General features: G+C 44.9%; 1 protein-coding gene across 1 annotated transcript in view; it reads left to right on the top strand.

Moving 5' to 3' along the window:
* The first annotated feature begins 31 nt into the window (after positions 1 to 31).
* Positions 32 to 23,603, top strand: part of LOC307009327 (utrophin-like) — a 50,897-nt gene continuing 27,325 nt past the window's right edge. The window contains exons 1-6 of the mRNA XM_079633011.1: positions 32 to 491; positions 12,452 to 12,582; positions 12,688 to 12,844; positions 14,876 to 14,993; positions 19,351 to 19,613; positions 22,238 to 22,316. Of these exons, the coding sequence (XP_079489137.1) occupies positions 357 to 491; positions 12,452 to 12,582; positions 12,688 to 12,844; positions 14,876 to 14,993; positions 19,351 to 19,613; positions 22,238 to 22,316 (883 nt within the window). The 5' untranslated portion in view covers positions 32 to 356. The remainder of the gene's footprint in view (positions 492 to 12,451; positions 12,583 to 12,687; positions 12,845 to 14,875; positions 14,994 to 19,350; positions 19,614 to 22,237; positions 22,317 to 23,603) is intronic.

Raw genomic sequence — 23,603 nt, 5'->3', positions numbered from 1 at the left:
ACTCAGCGTCTGGTTCTCTCGCTCAGCATCGTCTCACCCAGACAGGGAGTTTTTGCTGACAAGGAAACAAGCCTTTTCACCGTATCTCAACTTTCAGTTTTCATGGTTCTGAATCACTCTTCTCTTCATTGTTCAGTATGCCTTTGAAGATTAAAGTACACGCCTGAAGGCAGGACATCTCTTGGGTCGGATCTTTGTGCTGGCTTTGTCTGCTGCTTTGGAGAGCCGTTTTCTCTTCTTCACACTTGCAAATGACCCCTTAAGTGGTTGGACAGGCTGTTGGAGTATTTGGATGCACTTTCAAAGCCTAGATGATGTGCTAACTGTGCAAACATTACGAGTGGCAATCCTATAGGATGAGAATCTTACACAAGCCCAGCAGTCTGAAGATAATGGCTATGGTGAGATCTTCACTGCAGAAAGTGATGCTTTTTCTACAGCACATCCAAAGAATGTCTGTCACGTCACCACGTTATCAGAAACTGTGCAAGGTAAAAGAGCGCTTTGTGTAAAATTACTCTGTTTACACTATGGAGTTGCATTTTTTTCAGATCTGTTTGTGATGTGTATTTGGGGTCGCAGATAGTCAGTGAGGTTTTGGGAGGTTCACAAGAAAAGAAAAGTACAATAACCAAGTTTTAACATTAAGTGATATTGCAAAAAGAGGCATGAGTAATCTAGGGGCTAAACTCAGATAGAAAAAAAGCTGTTTCAGGAATCCTGCACAGAAAAGCACAGCTGTTTATTCTCGTAGTCTACTGGTACAATGCCAAAGCACTGTATTTTTCATGAATATCAATACATTTGCATACATTGCTTTATGAAAGGTGTACTTTTGCTTAAGCTTTTTTAAATTACTAATCAGTACCAGGAGTGGGGTCCAAACCCACAAGGACTTTTGTCCATTGAATCTTAAGTCCAACGCCTTAACCACTCTCAAATGACCACATCACCCACAGAGCAGTCTTTTTTTAAAACTAGGTAGTATGGCATGTTTCTTTACATAGTTACACTGCCTGGCATGCATAATACAGTGTTCTTAGTTGTTTTCATGGATCTGTAAATTGCATTACGTTTAAAGGTTATAAAGGTCTACCAGGAGTGGGGTTCGAACCCACGAGGACATTTGTCCATTGGATCTTAAGTCCAACGCCTTAACCACTCGGCCATCCTGGTGGATGTGGGGAGCAAATTACCTCAAATTAAGGAAACTGATTAAGTTGTTTCTTTGTTTCAAATGACAACATCTACCCACAGAGCAGGCTTTTTTTTAAACTAGGTAGTATGGCGTGTTTCTTTACAAAGTGACATTGCCAACTGCCTGGCATGCATAATGCAGTGTTCTTAGTTGTTTTTGTGGATCTATAAATTGCATTATGTTTAAAGGTTATAAAGTTCTACCAGGAGTGGGGTTCGAACCCACGAGGACATTTGTCCATTGGATCTTAAGTCCAACGCCTTAACCACTCGGCCATCCTGGTGGTAGTGGCGACCATCATATTAAACTAGGTAGTAAGACATGTGTCTTTCAGTTTTGATTGTAGTTTAGTTTCTTTAAGGTCAAAAGTTTTACATTTGCATCTTGAAGCTTTTTGATAGTTCTGAAAAAATAATTTAATAGAACATTTATAACGTCTAAACAGCAACATCACTAACAAATTAAATGCAATGATGTGTATACCTGTGAAAAATACGCAGTTATGTGCAGGTGCTTTTGGTATAAAGTAACTTTTATTTTTAATACAGGTCCTTCTCAAAAATTAGCATATTGTGATAAAGTTCATTATTGTCCATAATGTAATGATAAAAATTAAACTTTCATATATTTTAGATTCATTGCACACCAACTGAAATATTTCAGGTCTTTTATTGTTTTAATACTGATGATTTTGGCATACAGCTCATGAAAACCCAAAATTCCTATCTCAAAAAATTAGCATATCATGAAAAGGTTCTCTACACAAGCTATTAACCTAATCATCTGAATCAACTAATTAACTGTAAACACCTGCAAAAGATTCCTGAGGCTTTTAAAAACTCCCAGCCTGGTTCATTACTCAAAACCGCAATCATGGGTAAGACTGCCGACCTGACTGCTGTCCAGACGGCCATCATTGACACCCTCAAGCAAGAGGGTAAGACAGAATGAAATTTCTGAACGAATAGGCTGTTCCCAGAGTGCTGTATCAAGGCACCTCAGTGGGAAGTCTGTGGGAAGGAAAAAGTGTGGCAAAAAATGCTGCACAACGAGAAGAGGTGACCGGACACTGAGGAAGATTGTGGAGAAGGACCGATTCCAGACCTTGGGGGACCTGCGGAAGCAGTGAACTGAGTCTGGAGTAGAAACATCCAGAGCCACCGTGCACAGGCGTGTGCAGGAAATGGGCTATAGGTGCCGCATTCCCCACGTCAAGCCACTTTTGAACCAGAAACAGCGAAAAGAAGCAGCACTGGACTGTTGCTCAGTGGTCCAAAGTACTTTTTACGGATGAAAGCAAATTTTGCATGTCATTCGGAAATCAAGGTGCCAGAGTCTGGAGGAAGACTGGGGAGAAGGAAATGCCAAAATGCCTGAAGTCCAGTGTCAAGTACCCACAGTCAGTGATGGTCTGGGGTGCCATGTCAGCTGCTGGTGTTGGTCCACTGTGTTTTATCAAGGGCAGGGTCAATGCAGCTAGCTATCAGGAGATTTTGGAGCACTTCATGCTTCCATCTGCTGAAAAGCTTTATGGAGATGAAGATTTCATTTTTCAGCACGACCTGGCACCTGCTCACAGTGCCAAAACCACTGGTAAATGGTTTACTGACCATGGTATTACTGTGCTCAATTGGCCTGCCAACTCTCCTGACCTGCACCCCATAGAGAATCTGTGGGATATTATGAAGAGAAAGTTGAGAGACGCAAGACCCAACACTCTGGATGAGCTTAAGGCCGCTATCGAAGCATCCTGGGCCTCCATAACACCTCAGCAGTGCCACAGGCTGATTGCCTCCTTGCCACGCCGCATTGAAGCAGTCATTTCTGCAAAAGGATTCCCGACCAAGTATTGAGTGCATAACTGAACATAATTATTTGAAGGTTGACTTTTTTTGTATGAAAAACACTTTTCTTTTATTGGTCGGATGAAATATGCTAATTTTTTGAGATATTTATTTCAGTTGGTGTGCAATGAATCTAAAATATGAAAAGTTTAATTTTTATCATTACATTATGGACAATAATGAACTTTATCACAATATGCAATTTTTTTGAGAAGGACCTGTATTTGGCATGTTTGTGTGCTTTTTTTGTATTTGCTGCAAATAAGCATAATAATTTGTGTAATAAGCAGAGTGTTTGCGTGTTGTGCACCCGCCTATAGGCACATATTACTAATGCACCCTTTAATAACAAAAAATTTAACTGTTTTCACAAATTCACGTTTTTGTAGTTTACATTGAATGATAACGGTATCATTTTCAAAAACCTGCACTTGGAACTCTGTTTCAAAAGTTTGCGTTTTCAGGCCCCCATGCTGTGGTGTAAATGAAAGGCCAAAAAACATAAACGTTATCGGAAAACAGTGAGGTCATGCGCATGCATATTAAGTGTTTAGTCTATAGGGGCGTAGTGTTTCTTTACAAAGTAACATCGCCAACTACTGGCCTGGCATGATTATGTTTTTGTCGTTTTCACGAATCCGTGTGAACGGGGATTGTTTAAACAACATTGTTTCAAACTTAAAAAAAATGCAAAGGACATTACTTTTAGTACCTTGTTGTCATGTAAACGTACCTTAAGCTTGTTAATGATTTAATAGGCCACTTAACAAAGTTCTTGTTGTTAGCTTCTACATTTTCTACCAAAGTGTTAACACAATATTGCATTATGTTTAAAGGGCATGAAGTTTTACCAGGAGTTGGGTTTGAACCCACAAGAACATTTGTCCATTGGATTTTAAGTCCCACACCTTCACCATTTGGCCATCCATGTCAAGCGCTAAGCTTTGATATCTTTGCTATCTCAGCAAGATGTTGCATCATGCAAGGACGCAGTTGGTGTCGTATCTGAGATACCAGAAACAATAATGTATTGATATTTATGAACTTCTTTATGTCTTAAAACAATGTGCCAATCTCTGATTTTCCAGACTAAAAGCAAACACACTTTTACTGCTTATCTGAAAGATCTTCTAAGCCCAGTTTCATTACTCTTTTTAGAGATTTGGTATGGGAGATACAACTTTTTAAGCATGTTCTTATTTTAGATTATTAGATTTGTACTTTATAAAGCTGCTGCTTGTGTTAAATGGAACATATATTAAGACAAGTGCAGACGATGCACTTTAAAAGATCAACATTAAAAAATTAAAAGCAATAAAATATCAAACTCGGCAATATTTTGGCATACTTTATCTATATTAGGCATTTTTCCTAATGTATTTCATTCTTATACTTTCACAATGCACATTTTTCAGCAGGAAACTTGCGGGAGTCTTATAAATTACACAGAAATGAGTGACATAACATGTTTGGCTCCTCAGATGCACTTGGATACGTCAGTTTATGATTACCACAACTACCCAGCATCAATTGATTTAATTGAAAATTTGTGTAGCTTTAAAAGGAATGGGGCTCAAACCCATGTGGGCACTTGTTAACCACAAATCCTTAACCACTCAGCCATACTGGTAAAAGTTCCTCTAGTCTGAGTTGCACCATTCCTCTATTCTTCTCTTTTTTTGGGGGGAGAAATGTTGTATATGCACAAACGTCTCGGTTACGGATGTAACCCTCGTTCCCTGAGTAGGGAACGGAGACGTTACGTCGAAATGACGACGAATGGGGTTCGCTTAGAAGCCTATCCTCTTCGAATATTAATAAAACGAGCCAATGGCAAGCAAATGCCATGGGTCTGCTGAATTTGCATAGCGTAACTCCGCCCCACAGTGTGGGTATATAAGGAAGTGAGCCGGCAACATGCAGATATGTTTCTTCGCTGAAGGAGCCAAGCTGAACTCAGGCTGTTCCAGCGGTACAGCGGAAGTGGCAGGAAGACGTAACGTCTCCGTTCCCTACTCAGGGAACGAGGGTTACATCCGTAACCGAGACGTTCCCTTTCGTAGTCACTTCGAGTTACGTCGAAATGACGACGAATGGGGTTCCCAGTCCAATCACGCCACCTCGGCTGTCTTCCAGTGCCCTGCGTAAGTCTGAGCTCCCTGTCGTGAGACTAGCACGGACGAAGGACTCCTACTTAACACAGGAATACCAAGGTACACTGGGAAGCATATCACAGTGGAAATATGCAATCAGTGCCCGCCCGAAGGGGGGGGACTTAAGAAAACACATATGACCCGGAGGGGGGTGCATACGGATAACACTGGGGTGTCCAGCCCGTAGGGTGGAGTATTTCAACCCCAGGGGTGGCAGACTGGCTTGCCAAGGGAAAGACACATGCTCGAAGGAGGCTTACAGTGGAAATACACACGTGGGGGTCGCCCAGCGGGGGAACCATGCACATGGTGGCACCTAGCCAACGCGAAAGCTGCCGGAGGCATAACTCTGGCGTTGACGTCAACAGCGCTGGAGGAACTCAGGGCTTATCAGGCTCACCTGAGGAGAATATCGCACGTATCCAGTCCGTGGAGTGGAATGGCGAGCAAGCGAAGACACCTGAGCGGGTCCTAGCACCGGCTGGTTGAAGCGAGTACTCGGGAGGACACTGGCTCCACTCGGAGATTGTAGAATCTGGCGAATGTGTTGGGTGTCGCCCAGCCTGCAGCTCTGCAGATGTCTGTTAGCGAGGCGCCATGCGCTAGAGCCCAAGAGGAGGCCACACTCCGGGTGGAGTGGGCCGTCACACCAAGGGGGCACGGTCGACCTTGCTGCTGGTAAGCCAAAGCAATGGCGTCCACTATCCAGTGAGACAACCTTTGCTTGGAGAGAGCCCTTCCCTTCAGCTTCCCACCATAACAGACAAAGAGCTGGTCTGAGGTCCTGAAACATTGCGTTCTGTCTACGTAAGCACGGAGGGCGCGTACTGGACAGAGCAATGCCAAGGCTGGGTCTGCCTCCTCCAGGGGCAGCGCTTGCAGGTTCACCACCTGGTCCCGGAAGGGAGTGGTGGGAACCTTGGGCACATATCCAGGCCGGGGTCTCAGGATCACGTGAGAAAAGGCCGGCCCGAATTCCAGGCACGCTTCGTCTACAGAAAATGCGTGCAGGTCCCCTACCCTCTTGATGGAGGCCAGAGCAACCAGGAGCGCTGTCTTAATTGACAGGAACTTAAGCTCCACTGATTGCAGAGGCTCAAAGGGAGCACTCTGCAGGGCAGTTAGTACCACTGAGAGGTCCCAAGAGGGAACGAGAGGAGGGCAAGGAGGATTCAGTCTCCTCGCTCCTCTCAGGAACCTGATGACCAGGTCGTGCTTTCCCACGGACTTACCATCAACTGCGTCGTGATGTGCGGCGATAGCGGCAACATATACTTTCAGGGTGGAGGGAGACAGCCTTCGCTCCAACCCATCCTGCAGGAAGGAAAGCACGACACTGATCGGGCATGATCTGGGGTCTTCTGAGTGAGAAGAGCACCAAGAGACGAAGAGGTTCCACTTCAACGCGTAGGCATGTCTAGTGGACGACGCTCTAGCGGAAGTGATGGTAGCCACCACCGCTGGTGGTAGGGTACTCAAACCTGCCTCGTCCCGTCCAGGAGCCACACGTGGAGGTTCCAGAGATCGGGACGAGGGTGCCAAAGGGTGCCCCGTCCCTGAGAAAGGAGGTCCTTCCTCAGAGGAATTGGCCAGGGAGGTGCTGTCGCGAGGAGTACAAGTTCGGAGAACCAGGTTCGGGTGGGCCAGTGCGGCGCAACCAATATGACCTGCTCCTCGTCCTCCCTGATCTTGCACAGGGTCTGTGCAAGAAGGCTCACTGGGGGAAACGCATATTTGCGGAGGCCCCGGGGCCAGCTGTGCGCCAGAGCGTCCGTGCCGAGCGTGCCCTCGGTCAGGGAGTAAAACTGGGCGCAGTGGGACGAGTCGTGGGAGGCAAACAGGTCTACCTGTGCGTCCCCGAACTGATCCCAAATCAGCTGGACCGCCTGGGGATGGAGTCTCCATTCTCCAGGAAGAGGCTGAAGCCGTGAGAGCTCGTCGGCTGCACAGTTCAGGTCTCCCGGAATATAAATGGCTCGAAGCGACCTCAGATGCTTCTGACTCCATAAGAGGAGGTGGCGGGCGAGTTGCGACATACGGCGGGAGCGTAGACCACCTTGTCGGTTGATGTACGCTACTGTCGCGGTATTGTCTGATCGGACTAGTACGTGCTGGTTCTTGAGCAGCGCCCGGAAGCGGTGCAGAGCGAGACGTACTGCCAGCAACTCGAGGCAATTGACATGCCATAGGCGGTGGGGTCCTGTCCAGGAGCCCGCGGCAGCATGTCCATTGCACATGGCACCCCAGCCCGTGGAGGAGGCATCCGTTGACACAACAACATGCCTGGAAACTCGTTCTAAGGGCACTCCGGCCCGTAGAAAGCTGAGGTTCGTCCACGGGGAGAAGGTCTGACGGCAGGTCGGAGTAACTGGTACTCGGAGCTTGCCCTGGTGCCATGCCCACCTCGGGACTCGATCGTGAAGCCAGTGCTGAAGCGGTCTCATATGAAGCAATCCGAGCGGCGTTACCGCGGCTGCAGATGCCATATGCCCCAGGAGCCTCTGAAAAAGTTTCAGTGGAACCGCACTCTTGCTCTGGATTTGTCTCAGGCAAGTCAGCAGTGACTGCGCGCGCTCGCTCGTAAGCTGCGCGCACATGGCGACCGAGTCGATTTCCATACCGAGAAAAGAGATCCTCTGCACGGGGCAAAGTTTGCTCTTCTCCCAGTTGACCCGAAGGCCCAGACGGACTAGGTGCCGGAGCACTAGGTCCCTGTGTTCGCAAACCTGGTCCCGAGAGTGAGCTAGGATTAGCCAGTCGTCGAGATAATTCAGGATGCGAACCCCGTGTTGCCGTAGCGGCACAAGGGCTGCCTCGACGACCTTCGTGAAGACGCGAGGAGACAGGGCCAGCCCGAATGGGAGGACCGCGTACTGGTATGCCTGCCCCTCGAAAGCAAACCGTAGAAACGGCCTGTGTCGAGGAAGAATGGAGACATGAAAGTAGGCGTCCTTCAGGTCGATCGCTGCAAACCAATCCTGTGGCTGCACACATTCGAAAATGCGCTTGGCCGTGAGCATCTTGAACGGAAGCCTGTGAAGGGAACGGTTCAAGACGCGCAGATCCAGGATTGGTCGTAACCCACCGGTTTTCTTGGGGACAATGAAGTAGGGGCTGTAGAAGCCGGACCTCATTGCGGCTGGAGGGACAGTCTCGATCGCACCCTTCGCCAGCAGGGTGGCGACCTCCGCTCTCATGACAGGGGCATTGCCACCGACCATAGTGAAGCGGACTCCCCTGAAGCGGGGAGGAGACCGCGCGAACTGAATCGCATAGCCGAGCCTGATGGTCCGCGCGAGCCAGCGGGACAGGTTGGGAAGCTCTAACCAGGCTCCCAAGGACTGTGCCAGCGGGGTCATGCGGACGACAGACGTCCCCGCGGGGGTGCAGCGAAGCGGAATGACCGGCCCGGACGTGGGTGGCATAGCGGCCCGGTGTGGGGGCACGGTCATTAGCCGCGTCCTGCCAGAGGGAGCCAGGGAAGGACCAGCGTTCCACGGGGGCGTGCTCTGGCAGGGGTCTGGCGACAGAAGGGGATGAGAGCGGCGGGGCCCGTGGGCGGCGCGCACTGTCATTCCCTTCTGGGGGCTCAGAGATGGGGATATCAGTTCTTTCTTTAACCACATTAGGGTGCTGCCCACCCGTGGGTGAGCAGCGGGGAGTGGAGAACAAAGGATTCTCCCCCGGCCCTCCACCGGGGGAAGGAGTGGTCCTGCTACCATCTCCTGAGAAGAACTGATGGCCATCTCTGAGCAGCCCGTCTCAGGAGCGCCGCTTGGCCTGGCGTTTAGCGGGGCGCGGGGCTGGAGAGGGCTGGGGCGCCTGCCTGCGGCGTCCTCCACGACGCGGCCCGGGTGAAGGCTGCTGCTGGGGCCGTGCGGGAGGGGCGGGAGCCGCGGGAGGGCGCCCTCGGCGGCGAGCAGGCTGAGGCGTCTGAACCGACGGCTGGGTGGAGGCAGCAGCGGGCCGTCGGGGCAGAATATGACGAATAGCCTCAGTCTGCTTCTGGGCGGTTGAAAACTGTTGGGCAAAATCTTCAACCGCTCCGCCGAAGAGGCCAGCCTGGGATATGGGGGCGTCAAGCAGACGAGTCCGCTCAGCGTCCCTCATATCGGCCAGGTTGAGCCAGAGGTGTCTCTCCTGGACCACACTAGTGGACATCACCTGGCCCAGGGAGCGTGCGGTCACTTTCGTCGCCCGGAGAGCGAGGTCAGTGGCGGCACGCAGCTCATTGAAGAGCCCTGGGTCAGTCCTCCCCTCGTGCATGTCCCTGAGCATCTGGGCCTGGTAGACCTGCAGAGTGGCCATGGCATGCAATGAGGCGGCTGCCTGCCCCGCAGCTCTATAGGTCTTCGCCACCAGGGTCGACGAAAACCTACAGGCCTTGGAGGGGTGCTTAGGATCACCACGGGAAGAAGCACTCTGTGGACACAGTTGCATCGCAACAGAGCGTTCAACCATAGGCACCCCAGTGTACCCGTAAACAGCCGCCTGATCGAGAGGAGGAAAGGCGGAGGAGGTCGCCGAGCGATCACGGGAAGACAAGGGTGTCTTCCAGGACCTCGAGACCTCCTCATGCACATCCGGGAAGAAAGGCATTGGGGTTGGACGCCGACGTGAATCGGCGGCCGCGCCCAAAAACCAATCGTCCAGACGCGAGCGCTCGGGGCAGGGTGGCGGATTGCACTCTAACCCGATGCTCGCGGCTGCCCGGGAAAGCATGGCCGTCAGCTCGGGATCAGGATCGGGCAATGCTGACGCGCCCGGAGGCGGCAGCACAGCCGACCCCTCATCTCCCGAGGACTCCTGCCCACCTTGTGATGCTGTGATCGACATAGCATCGTCATTAGGAGCGCCAGACGGCGCACTCGGTCCGCCGCCGACCGTTGGCCGGGACTGATCGAGCGCATCATCTGGTCGGCTCGCGGGTTGCGGCACTTGAGAGGGGGATGTGGCCCGAGGACGAATCGTCGGTTGTTGTTGCCACACCGTCACCCTCAGGTCACCCTGGCCACCAGCCGAAGTACCAGCTCTATTACTAGAGGGGGTAGATCGGGGTGTGGATGAGGGGACTCTCACTCTTTCGAGATCACTGAGTCTCGACCGTAGTGTCGCGATGGTCATGTTTCCGCAATGAAAACATGAGTCATCCACAAGCGCTGCTTTGGCGTGCTCTAAGCCCAAACACGCAAAACAGCGATTGTGCCCATCTAAATCAGACAGCCAGTGACCACAACCAGAAGGGCACGGGCGATGCATCTTTAAAAAGACGTGCCACGCGCTTTGCTCTTTTAGAGAGAAGGAGAAATCCCCGCAGATGCTGAAGCGACCAGGGAGAGAACACACACACACTGGCAGATCACTGCTCAGATCGCAGGGAATGTGCACTCGCTGGAACTCGCTGTCACACCAACACCTGGAGGGAAGCTCGTCTCGAAGAGGAATAGAGATGATACTCAGGATGGCTTGTGGAGTGAAGGATAAACTTGGCTCCGAAAGCGAAAACATATCTGCATGTTGCCGGCTCACTTCCTTATATACCCACACTGTGGGGCGGAGTTACGCTATGCAAATTCAGCAGACCCATGGCATTTGCTTGCCATTGGCTCGTTTTATTAATATTCGAAGAGGATAGGCTTCTAAGCGAACCCCATTCGTCGTCATTTCGACGTAACTCGAAGTGACTACGAAAGGGAACTGCAGTTGGCACCATATCTATGAGATGGAAAGAACATTAATGCATTGACATTTATAAACCTCTTCTTAATGTCTTCCTCACCACAAGGGTGCCAATCAATTTCTCAGACTAAAAGCAAGCAAACCTTTACTAAGCAGATCTCAAAGATCTGTTTATCATATAAAGTGATTGTGTCTCTTCAGAAAATTTGAACTCTGCTCTATTTATATGGATTAGTTTTACGATCTCTTTATTAACTTTTTTTAATGAAAAAAAAGTGGTAGTTGGACTGTCAACGGAGTGACAGAAATCTCTCAGATTTCATTCAAATATCTTCATTTGTGTTTCAAAGATGAACGTAAGTATTTGTAATGACATGAGGGTGAGTAAATAATGACAGAATGTTTCCCCCTTTATGCTGGGTATCCACTAAATCTGAAAGTTAATGTATTTATGCAACCAAAACCGAATGAGTTAGTTTAGTCAACATTTCAATTAAATTGCAATTAAAATTTGTGTACAAAATCAAAAAATGTAAGTTCTTACAACTTAATTTGGGCGTTTATTAACTTAAAAAAATTTAGGGTTTACAGTGTATCTATCAAATTATGTTACAGAGTTGTTCAGTTTATTGTCCTAAAATCCAGAAAAGACTATATTTGTTCCATGTGCAGACGGTGTGATCAGAGCAAGCAGGCTTTCCTGGTTAAAATCAGTCTGTGAATTTTGACGGTTATTGATATTGCTCAGTTGCACATCAGATTGCTTCTTCATTTGATGTGTCATTGTTGTCCCACTCATAAATAATTTGGTGAATGCTTAATAATTTGGTGAATGCTCTAATGCTCTAATGTGAAAACGGTGATGATTCAGTTATGTTGAACCAAGGAAATTGTAGTGTATTTTTTCTATCCAGCAGCCCAAACTTTTGAATTATTTTATTATACTTGTGTAAATTCATTTTTATCACAACCTATAATGTGTGCAACGAGCACACAAGATTATGATCATTTTTTAAAACATCTTTGGCAAATGTCATTTTGTTTTGTCTTTCCCAGTCACGTATAGATAACAGTATTGGCATTTTAATGGGTCCCAACATAATACGCAAAGACTGTCTGTTATGTCTCTGCTTGATGTCTTTCTTTGGTTGTATATCATCACTGCAGCCCTAAACGAGAGAGCAACATTTTCTCTGATATAAACCAACCAGTCATTATATGTCTGTGGAGGCTTTAAGGCGACTGCCAACATAAATGAAAGTTTTATAGGTATGAATTACAGCCGACTGCTAAAGGCAGGTGAGATGTCTGCTGTTTGAGGTAATACTTTATTTTGCAAGTAGGTAGCCTAAGTGTTCTGTCAACCACAGAGGCTTTGGGTTGTTTGTCACTCATTTTCCAGATTTTGTCTTCCTTCATTAGTCTCATTTAACAGCTATTGAAGCAGTGCTATTTCCGCTTCACTTTAATTCTATTCATCGGGGACATAACAAGGAGAAGATCACTTAATCAAAGTCCATTGAGATTCGTTTGAATTGGTACAATTTTAACTTCTGCATGCTGTTATGTCTCCTCAGGACATTCAGACAGATGTTGATACCCAGACTGATCTTTCTAAAAGGGCTTTGAGAGGTCAGATCCCAAATACCAAGGGACAAGAGCTTGATAAGTTCAGAGATGTGGACCACATTCATATAGCCTCCAGAAGGTCTGTGCAATATCCAGCAATACAAACAAACAAACAAACAAACAAACATCTCAAGAACAGAACATAACGTCCTGAACCTTCCTTCAAATTGTCATGTGCTCTTAGAGAGTGTTTGGAGGCCGGTGCAGAGAAATGGACCGGACTAATAGCCATCCTTGAAGAGCTTTGGTTCTGGGTAAAGCTGAAAGATGAGGAGCTGACACGGCAAAGGCCGGTGGGAGAGGACGTACATACTTTACTGCAGCAGCAAGGCTACTGTACGGTCAGTCACACAGTGTGCATGTTCACAGGTTAAACCAAACAAAACAGACGCTTGAAGGCATTTCTGATTGTAAGGACCATTAAATCTCAGTAGAAGGAGAGTTAAACACCTCCAGTCCATTATGAGTGATGTTGTATTATTTCTATACATAATGTTTTATAATTTACCACTTTGTACCATCACCTCCTACCCGCATGCACTGATTACATTGCCTTTTTAAACAGGCGTCGCGTCTCGCAGTCCTCAGATGTTACGTAAAATAATACAAAATAATTAAACCCCTTGATTACTTTCCCTCAAGCAGAAGCTGTGAATTGATTTTATTTGTTATTGCACTGCTGAATTATTGATGTCCTAGATGTTTTATCATTGCAGTTTATGGCATTTACTGCATTAAAACATTGCATTATTTACATCAGTTGCAGTAAAGCTGTCTTTACAAACAGAACTCAAATATTTATAGATGTGAACAACATTATCAGAGCCATAGAGAGAGAGAGTTGCGACACTCTTTGATGTCGCCGCTATGGCTGTCACGTGGTTCATGTAAGCCCCAATAGTTCCAAAACATACGCTGGCTGTCATGTTATTCTATGGGACAGACAGCAGCGATTGCATTATTGAACGGTAAATATAAAATAAAACACATACCCAAGTACTTTTTCAGCTGTTATTGCATTTTGTTAATATCAGTTTTGCATTTGGAGGGGCAACGAGGTACTGTATATTACTTAGATAAGTTTTAGGCTATATTTTTGGAGGGAAAAGCTTAGTGTTCATGGTCGCATGGGTAGTAGCACTTGCTTTAGCGGCTCTAACTTAACTTTTCCATATCATTCATCTGATGATGGACGTCTCATGATATTTATTTTAGCACAACTGGGCTGTATTAGACTATTGATTCCCGTGATTTTGCTTATAATGTGATCACGCAGAGGTCTGCCGTGGCGGTCCGTTCAGAATTCGCATGGCTGATACAAATGAAGGTTTTCAAATAAAATATTTTTTATTAAACAATGACAGACAACAAAAATGTGTGAACAAGAAAAACAAAAAGCAGGGGCAGGTGATCCATGAAACAGACAGGACTGGTGATGGCCATAACAAGAGGTCCAGCATTGTTCTCACGCCGCTTCACTCAAGACAATAAATGAAAAGTTAGTATATCCCAAAAAATCAATTAAATAAAAGTTGCTAAAGGTGGTAGCGATGAATTACCGAACTAATCAGATATGCTACCTTCACAGCTGGCGAAGTCACGCTGGCAATGCTAGAAAATTGGTTGAAATAACCAAGATAAAATATAAATAATTACGCTGTGCACATACAAATGAAGACCAGTATAAGCATCGCAAAGGGCCTCTGAAACAATATAGACAGTTGACAATTCAAAAGAGGTCGATATTTCAGCAAGTTACCTCTGAAACAACTCGACGCGCTGCAATGTAAGTGAATGGGGTTCAACGCTCAAATGACAGTGTTTGGAACTAATCCGATCTCCACATCCCGGAAGTAGGCGGTTAAAAGCGCCGCCATTTTTTACAATGGAGGTCTATGGGAGTGTCGCAACTCTTTCTCTCTATGGCTCTGAACATTATGAAGTATTATTTTATATATAACGATTGAACTAATCAGTATTTTACAGAGAGAAAAAAACGTTGTCTGCCAGTCTGCACCTCATTCTCCCCACATATTCATTTTTATCTCATTATTATAGTCGGTGGCTCATTATTACATGCGATTTGATGATATTGTCTTGCTTCATCAGTTAAAACCATGCAGAACTAATCAAAAGTTTTCCTTCTGATATCGACCACAACACGTCTTCCCTCTGTTTCAACGATTTTGTTCCACAATTTGTCACTTTCAGCTCAGCTAATGTTTGGGTTTCTGCTTTGTTTTCTGATTGCTTTTCGAGTAATTATATCTCCAATTTCGCCCACTCTAATGTGTTCAGAATGAGATGTAATGAATGTCTACATTTAGTTTTAATGTCACACCTCTGCATCTTTAATGAGCTGTTCGACACAGGCCTTGCACAGAGAGTTGATTGGGCAGGATGTAGACGGCACTCTGAATCAGGTGTGTCTGTCTCTGGCTGTCCAACCCACAACAATGGAGGTCCGGACCAGTACAGAGACTGCTGCAGGTGAGAGACTGTTTTTGACTGTTTTGAATCCTCCCAGAGGAACATTTTGTTTTGTTTTTTAGAGATTTTTTAAAAAATATATTTTTTATCAGTTATGTTTCATATCAAGAAAAGCTCAGATAATTTCTGTCTTGGGAAAATTTTGGCATATTGAAGAGTTCATATTAAAATCTTTTGATTGCAGGCTTTGGTGTTGCAGGCTCAGCAGATAGTTTGATAAGTTTGAGACATTGTTGAGATCCCCTCTGAAACTCTGGAGTATGTAAAATGTATATCTTTTTCTTAGGAGAAACATCTGAGAAGCAGGAGACTTCAACAAAAATGTAATAATTTAGTCAAATTGCTGTGTAGGAGGGATAATTAAGGTCTCCTCCTATCTTATTTGTGATATCGTATGTTTTTTTAAAATATATATTTGCTTTATACAACATGAGATGCTCAATATTTTATATATGCACGCATGTACGCTACCGTTCAAATGTTTGGGGTCTGCAAGATTTTTTACAATGTTTTTTTTAAACAAGACTCACCAAGACTTTTGCATTTTGCATCAAAATTGCTCTAAAACAGTAATACTATGACATATTTTTACAATTTAAAAATAACTATTTTCTACTTCAATATTTTCAAATGTAATTTATTCCTGATGGAAAAGCTGAATTTTGAGCATCATTAAGTCCTTCAGAAATCATTTTAATGTGCTGATTTCTTATGTTAAACATAAGTAAAATATGCTGAATATGCTGAACATTTCTTCTTATTATCAATGCATCACCCTAACTGTTCAACACACTTTATTACAGTGATAGATTTCACCTAGCAGTCTTGTCTTGTCTTGTCCTCAATTGTCTGTTTCTATTAAAGATGCCTCCAAGTGTCAAATTGTATGTGTATTGTCTTTCTGATGTAAATGGTCGTCTCCTGGAATCAAACACAAATTTTTTATTACACTTTTCATTTCTGGAGGTCATAGTTTTAGTCTATAGCGTCGTTGTTGCTTGATTTATGTGTCTCTGAAATGGCTCAGTGGAGACAATAAACCTTATAGGACACAAAGTGAAAAGTGAGAGTGCTGAAGGGTACGGATGCAAATCTGATCACAGAGGAAAGATCAGACTCCTCAGTAATAATGACACACAGTAAGTTTTGGTCCACAGTAATATGGTTAGGACTAATCTTTGTCTCCATGCTTTACGAACTACTAAACAGTCCTGGATAACCCCAAATGCCCCTGGCATATCAAATAAATATTTACAGATACTCTTTTTAAAGTACTTTATCCTTTTTAAAGTATTGGTACATTGGAGCTACTTAAGGGGACAATAGCTTTATTACCAAATAATTTAACTAACTTATCAATTATATAATTTGTAATATAATTGGAAATATAGTTTTCTAACATAATCAATAAACAAACCAATTAGGATGACATAATATCGAACATTTATATAGAAAAGGCATGATAAACTAAATTATCAAAATAAAATTTAAATGACACGTAGAAACTCGAATAGGTGCTTTGGTGTCTGTCCGTTCCCTTTCCATACGGTTCACATGTATTGCGTAAGTTGCTGACGCTTTAGGGAAAACTCATTTTCTCTGAAATGCTGAAGCATGATTGAGTTGCATCTGTGCACTGGCACAGTTTCAGGGTGGGCGGGGCAATTTGCCCATATAAGTCGGCACTGAATGCCATTTAATCAGAATCTTTCTCATTCAAGTGCAAAGATCATCTCCTTGCTGGTTCTGAAGAAGAAGAAGAAGAACACGAGAAGCCTTTCTGCTTGCCGTGGAAGAGCCCCAGCAGCAGAGTGATGATGCTGACAGCACTGCAGCTGAGATACAGCGCTTCTGCTCTGCGACTATCCGGCGAGACTAATGGAGATGGAAAATGGAGACAATGGAGTTGCGGGGCTGAGCAAGTGGGACCAAGTGAGCTCACGTCGGCCCAGATCCCATGTGTCTTACCCTCCCCACAGTGAGAGGATTCCCTGGTGCTCTTCTCCTGCGAAGACCAGCGGCCCTCATCTGGTGTAAGCAGCTTGGTCTCTTTTGGGGGTTCTGAGGTGGAATTTGCCAATGACACCATATCATCGGCAGTTTCTGATGCAGAGTATTAATCAGACTCCGTCCCTCTGCTGCCTAGGGAGCCATGTGATGTCAGTCCTGGTCTGGATGCAAATTTATCCTTGTCCTTACCAAGGCTGTTGAAGAGCTTGGCTTGGAGGGATCAGCCCCAGAAGAGCCCGCCCGCAGCTGTCTTGACGAGAGGTTCCTAAAGCCCAGGCACCGGCAGCGAGCTCCCCGCCAGTGATCCGCTACAGCCAGACCACCTTCCAATCGTCATTGTGGTCTGTCTTATCCACCTGGTGTGCAGCCCGGAACGTAGACCCTTTATCTTGTGACGTTGCATCAAACTTGTCCTTCCTGCAGGAGTTGCTGGATGAGGGGCGCACCCCATCCATATTCAAAGTATATGTGGCAACTATTGTAGCATACCCCACCCCTATCGCTGGCCAGTCGGTTGGAAGGAACAGCTTAATAGTGAAATTCCCTAAGGGGGGGGGGGGGGGATGGGGGGCTAGAAGGCTGAATCCGCCTCGCCCCCACATGGTTCCGACCTGGGGACCTGTCCATAGTCCTCTTGGCTCTCCAAAACTCTTCGAGCTGCTACAGACGGCCACGCTGCAGCCCCTTTTGCTTAAGACCACACTCCTGCTGGCTTTAGCAGGAGATCAAGTGAGTTGGCAACCTGCAGGCACTCTCGGTGAGCACATCCTGCCTTGAGATTGGGACAAACAACTGTATGGCTATGTGCCTAAGGTGTTCACCACTCCGTTCAGGGCACAGGTCATAGGGCACTCTCTTTGCTCTCCCCGCTTCGGAGGATGAGCAGTTCTTACACCTACTCTCCGGTCCCTCTGAGTATATGTTGAACACTCTAGCCAATTCTGACAATCAGAGCAGCTTTTTTCTTCAGAGGTCGCCGGTTACGACCCAAAAACTATCCCGATGGATGGTGGACACAATAATGCTGGCCTACACTTCCTTGGGCTTGCTATGTGCTATTGGAGTGAGGGCCCACTCCACTAGGGGGATCGCCCCCTCCTGGGTGTGGCCAAGTGGAGTGTCCATTGGTGACATCTGCGCGATGGCCGGCTGGTCCTCGCCATCTACCTTTGCCAGGTTCTATAGCTTACTATAAGTAACTTTTCAACTACATGTCAACTAACTCTCATTAGAGTATTAGACTGTAGTAGACTGTCAGTGGACTGTTAAGTTGTTAGGGTTCGGGTTAGTAGAATAAGTTGACTTGTATTTGCCAAGTTACTTATATTCAGTAGAATGTCTGTTGGGGGACCAACAAAATAAAGAGTTTGCATATTTAAGCATACAGTCTACTAATACTCTAATGACAGTTAGTTTACATGTAGCTGGAAAGTTACTTATAGTTAGTATAATGTCTAAAGTGGACTATCGAAATAAAGTGTTACTAAATTTTGGCCATCATTTGGACGGGATCAGCTACAACAGGCTTGTACTAATAGTGGATAAAAGCAAGATGACAACATGAGTTTTAACCGTAATTAAACTACATTATACCTGTTCTATCTCCATGCAGCACATATTCTCTGACTCTGGCCTTGTAGGCCCGAGCCGAACTATATTTGCGAATTCTTGCTTTGTCTCCAGGTATCTACACCCTAGTTTAAAAGCCTGTTAAGAGCCCTTAACCTTGACGGGTCGTCCGTTCTCTGCTCGTAACACTGCGCTATTGGATTAGGTTACGCAAAGCCTCAGCAACTGATCCAATTCGTGTGAACCGTATGAAAAGGGAACGTTTCCGTTATCCCAGGGAACCAAGGTTACGTTAGTAACCGAAATGTTTACAAGAACCATTCGCACAATCAGATTTCCTGGAAAGAATTGAACTTTCCAAAGCAGAGAGTGGACTGATTAGGACAAACTGATTCACTAGACTAGATCTGAGCTATATGAGAGGACTAGTTGGGACGAACCGACTCAGTAGACTAAATCTGACTTTCCAAAGCTATAAGAGAGAACACAGTGTTTGTTTACATCAGATTGCAGTTCCAAGCAATACAAATGTGACAGTGATGTGTTTGCGCTACAGTGCTAATTCTAGCTTAAATTACTTTTAAGTGGCTGGAGTGTCACTGTAATTATGGACGCCACATATTCATATACCTTTAATATCAGTTTCATTATATGCAGAAAGTCTTTACCCACAGATCGCAAAACATTGTTATTCTTATGGGAGAAATAATCACTCTAAATGATGACAAAGATCATCTCGTTTGAGGTCATTTGACTGAAAGCTGATTTTAACTTCCAGCAGAGACAGCACAGGAAGAGAAGATTCGTCAGCTGGCTCAAGCGGTTCAGGATCAGGCCTTGGAGGTTCAGCAGCACTGGGAGCGGTTCAGTGCTCAGGCCGCCAGCTGGCAGCACCAGGTTGACTGGGCTCTGGGGAAACTCCAGGACCTCCAGGATGCCATGAACCAACTGGAGCTCAGCCATCTTGAGATGGAGAATGAAAACTGGCACTCTGAGGAACGCAGCATGGTCAACTGTGTGCTGGAAAACGAGGAAAATATTGTGAGTTCAAATAGATAAATTACAGTATTCGTGTACAATTAGCTAATGCTAGTAAATGCAATAAAAAAACAATGGTCAATTCATTGTGTTTATTAATCTTTGTTAACATTACTACTAAAATACTATTCATGTCAGATCATGTCCATTAAATAACATTGACAGTTACAACTTTTGATTTTAACAATGTATTAGTAATTGTTAAAAGTAACTGTCACAATTTTGTTCAGTTTTTTTAGTTATCGTGGACTTTCAGTTTCCACTCGCTAGTTTCTGTCTCCCTTTGGTAATTTTTCCGCCACTCCTTGGTTGTCATGGTTTCTGTCATTATGAAATATTTTGTATCAGCTGTGTATGATTAATTACCTTGTTTGTATTGACTACTTAAGTTGTACATTCCTTTCATTCTGTGTCTGGTTACTGTTGTGTTTAGCTACTGCCTGTAGGCCTACGCCTACCTGTTGGAATAGTATTATTAAACTTTGTGTTGGAACTTATTCTTCATCTTTGTGCCTTCTTCTGCAACAACCAGTGACAATAACAGTAACTAAGATTAATAAATGCTTTTTGAAGAGAATTATGTTAACTAATATAGTTAGTTCTAAAACAGTAGCCTATACTTTTTCTATTCCTGGTTTCAGAATTGTTTCGAAATGTTTTAATGCCTAATTTCAATTTAAGCCTTTAAAATTTTAGATTTGTTTTAAAATACAGGCAAAACAGTGGTGATTTTATATTATTGACCAGCTTGATAGTTACTCTGTTGTTATTATTTTTTTATGACATGATTTAATATGCAAGGTGTCGTATGCGTTTATTTGAGAGTATTTAATATTATTATCAGTGTCTATTGAGAGAGGGGGGAAAATGTACTCTAGCACTACAGATGTCAGCACGTTCAGTGTCTGGTCTTCAGTTTATTCCAGTTTGACCTCCATATTCTCAGAACTCTATTATACACTTGGCTATGTCACAGGTAGCTCATCCCTCATGTCTCATATCTCATGTGATGACCAAATATGAAATATTTGATGTAAGTTTAGCCTTGAATGGAATAAGGCGGAAGTCTGGCACAGATTTGGCATTACAAGGGCATTTCAATAAATAAGTTAACAAGACATGCCATGTGAGAATGCATCTGTTTGATTGAACTATCTTGCCAGGTCAGATTAGGTTGAGTTTTATACATGCGGAGCTTGCCTTCAGACCATGCCACCTATTGGTCACACAACGTCAAACATCAGGGTCAAGATGGACAGTAATGGGCATGACACCATCTGGAATACATTGCTAACTTTAAGTTGTATGGATCTACTGTAATTAAAAATGTACCAGTGTTATTTTAATATAATTGAGATACTAATATAGTTTTTATTAATCATTTATTTATATTTTACGTTTTTATTAAAATTTTAGTTTGTACTTTAGTATTTTTTCAATAGTTTTTTTTTAATATGTACAATAATATACAGTAGTTTCTTTATTTTAGTACATCAAAACTACATTAAATTAGAAATGTTGAGAAACTAGCTGATATAAAGTAAATTAAAGTTTTTTTTTTATATTTGATTTGATTTCAGTTAAAGGTTATTTCATTTCAAGTAATGAAAGGTTTTTTTAAAAAATGCTTTTAGTTTCAGTTTTAGATTACTACAATAACACTGAAATGCGGTTATCTCAGTCATTTGCACATTCAAGTTGGATTTTTTTTAGTCTTCAGATTTAGAATATTTTTTACTAGCCCTCATAATTGTCATAAATATGCTAATTTGAGCCAGCTGGTATCCTTCACTGACCTGTTCATAAGATGCATTCAAACCCCGGCATTGACCTTGAAGAATTGATTATTTTTAATCTCGCTTTAGGATCACTCAGACCATGCGGAGCCCAGTTTGTTTTTGATTGCTCCCTTTATCCCGAGGCTTGACGAGTGTGTGACTGTCATGTTGTTTTGAGGATCCTGTGGGCAGAAATATTGACCTTCCATATCGACCTGGGAAGCTGGAGAACATAGATAATTAATCTGCTACCCACCCAATGACACTCTTGGGCCTTGTTTCACCAATGCTCCCCATCAAACCACAGTCAGACAGCTGCCAGCTAACTCATTTTTTATGGGCTCAAACAACAATATTTGTCACCCCAAGTGAGCATCTTGGGATTTGATGAAATAGTTATATTAATATAACTGAAAGAGTTGCACCATTTGTGCTTTTGGGATGTGGCATTGTGGCATCACATAAGATGAAAAGGACACTCATTATATTTTGGCAGAGATGCGTCTCCACAGGCTCTTGAAGACAGGCATGTTGGATAATGAGCGTCTGGTCAATTCAGAAGTGAAGTACCAGAGACTTCTTTCTCATATTCCCAGAACAATGTCTTTATTTTTTTCCAGACTGCCCCCTGCTTAGTCTTCTCTTTGGATGAAAAAGCCTTTAAAGCTCTGTAATTTCCCTCTGATCTGAGCTACAATATGTCTCGGTTGGGGAGGTCTATTTCAGTGCATTATGGTCTGACAGCACAGTAAGATGTTAGGCATCATTTTGTATCTTGCCATCTGTTGTAGTCAAAATTGTTCAATCTTGATTGTTTGAGAACATTTTTCTTTTTCAAAATCTTATCAGGGAACTATGGGTAATCAGCACCGGCAGTTGCAATGCTCTCAAACGGATCGGAGACATTTGTCCCATGACTTCTTGTCTGGTAAGTTGGCCGGAAGGTTTTTATTTTTATTTATTTATTTTTGTATTTTATTATAGAATACCTTTTGAAATGTAATATTTTTGATTTCCAGGCCCGGAAAACGTCTCAGTTAAGTATGTAACCCTCGTTCCCTGAGTAGGGAATGGAGACGTTACGTAGTGACGACGAATGGGGTTTCGCTTAGAAAGCCTCTCATCTTCGAGAAATAAAACGAGCCAATGGCAAGGAAATGCCATGGGTCTGCGGAATTTGCATAGCCTAACTCCGCCCCACCTCGTGGGTATATAGGGAAGTACACTGGCAACATGCAGATATGTTTCTTCGCTGAGGAGCTGAGACTGAACTTCCAGCGGTACAGCGGAAGTGGCAGGGACGTCAACATCTCCGTTCCCTACTCAGAGAACGAGGGTTACATACGTAACCGAGAGGTTCCCTTTCGTAGTCACTACGAGTTACGTCGTGACGACGAATGGGGTTCCCGGTCTAATCATGCCACCTCGGCTGTCTTCCAGTGCCCTGCGTAAGTCTGAGCTCCCTGTCGTGAGACTGGCATGGACGAAGGACTCCTACTTAACACAGAATACCAAGGTTCACTGGGAAGAATATCTCAGTGGAAATATCCTATTAGTGCCTGCCCGAATGGGACTTACAGAATACACATATGACCCGGAGGGGGGCTGCATATGGAAAACACTGGGGTGTCCAGCCCGCAGGGTGGAATGTTTCAACCCCAGGGCTGGTAGACTGGCTTGCCAAGGGAAAGACACATGCTCAGAGAGGCTTACAGTGGAAATACACATGTGGGGGTCTCCCAGAGGGGGAACTATGCACATGGCGGCACCTAGCCAACGCGAAAGCTGCCGGAGGCATAACTCTGGCGTTGACATCAACAGTGCTGGCTGGAGGGCTTCTCTGGGAGGCTCACCTGAGCGGAATATCGCACGTATTCAGTCGGTGGAGTGAAATGGCGAGCAAGCGAATACACCTGAGCAGATCCTAGTACCGAGTACATGCGCTAGAGCCCAAGAGGAAGCCACACTCCGGATGGAGTGGGCCGTCACACCAAGGGGGCACGGTCGACCTTGCTGCTGGTATGCCACAGCAATGGCGTCCACTATCTAGTGACACAACCTTTGTTTGGAAAGAGCGTTTCCCTTCAGTTTCCCACCATAACAGACAAAGAGCTGGTCTGAGGTCCTGAAACACTGCGTCCTGTCTACGTAAGCACGGAGGGCGCGTACTGGACAGAGCAGTGCCAAGGCTGAGTCTGCCTACTCCAGGGCCAAC

Source organism: Phoxinus phoxinus (genome assembly GCF_949152265.1).
Source record: "Phoxinus phoxinus genome assembly, chromosome: 13".
In the NCBI taxonomy this organism is placed as follows: domain Eukaryota; kingdom Metazoa; phylum Chordata; class Actinopteri; order Cypriniformes; family Leuciscidae; genus Phoxinus; species Phoxinus phoxinus.
The sequence above is the reverse complement of the archived record's forward strand: the minus strand, read 5'-3'. Positions and strand labels throughout refer to the sequence as shown.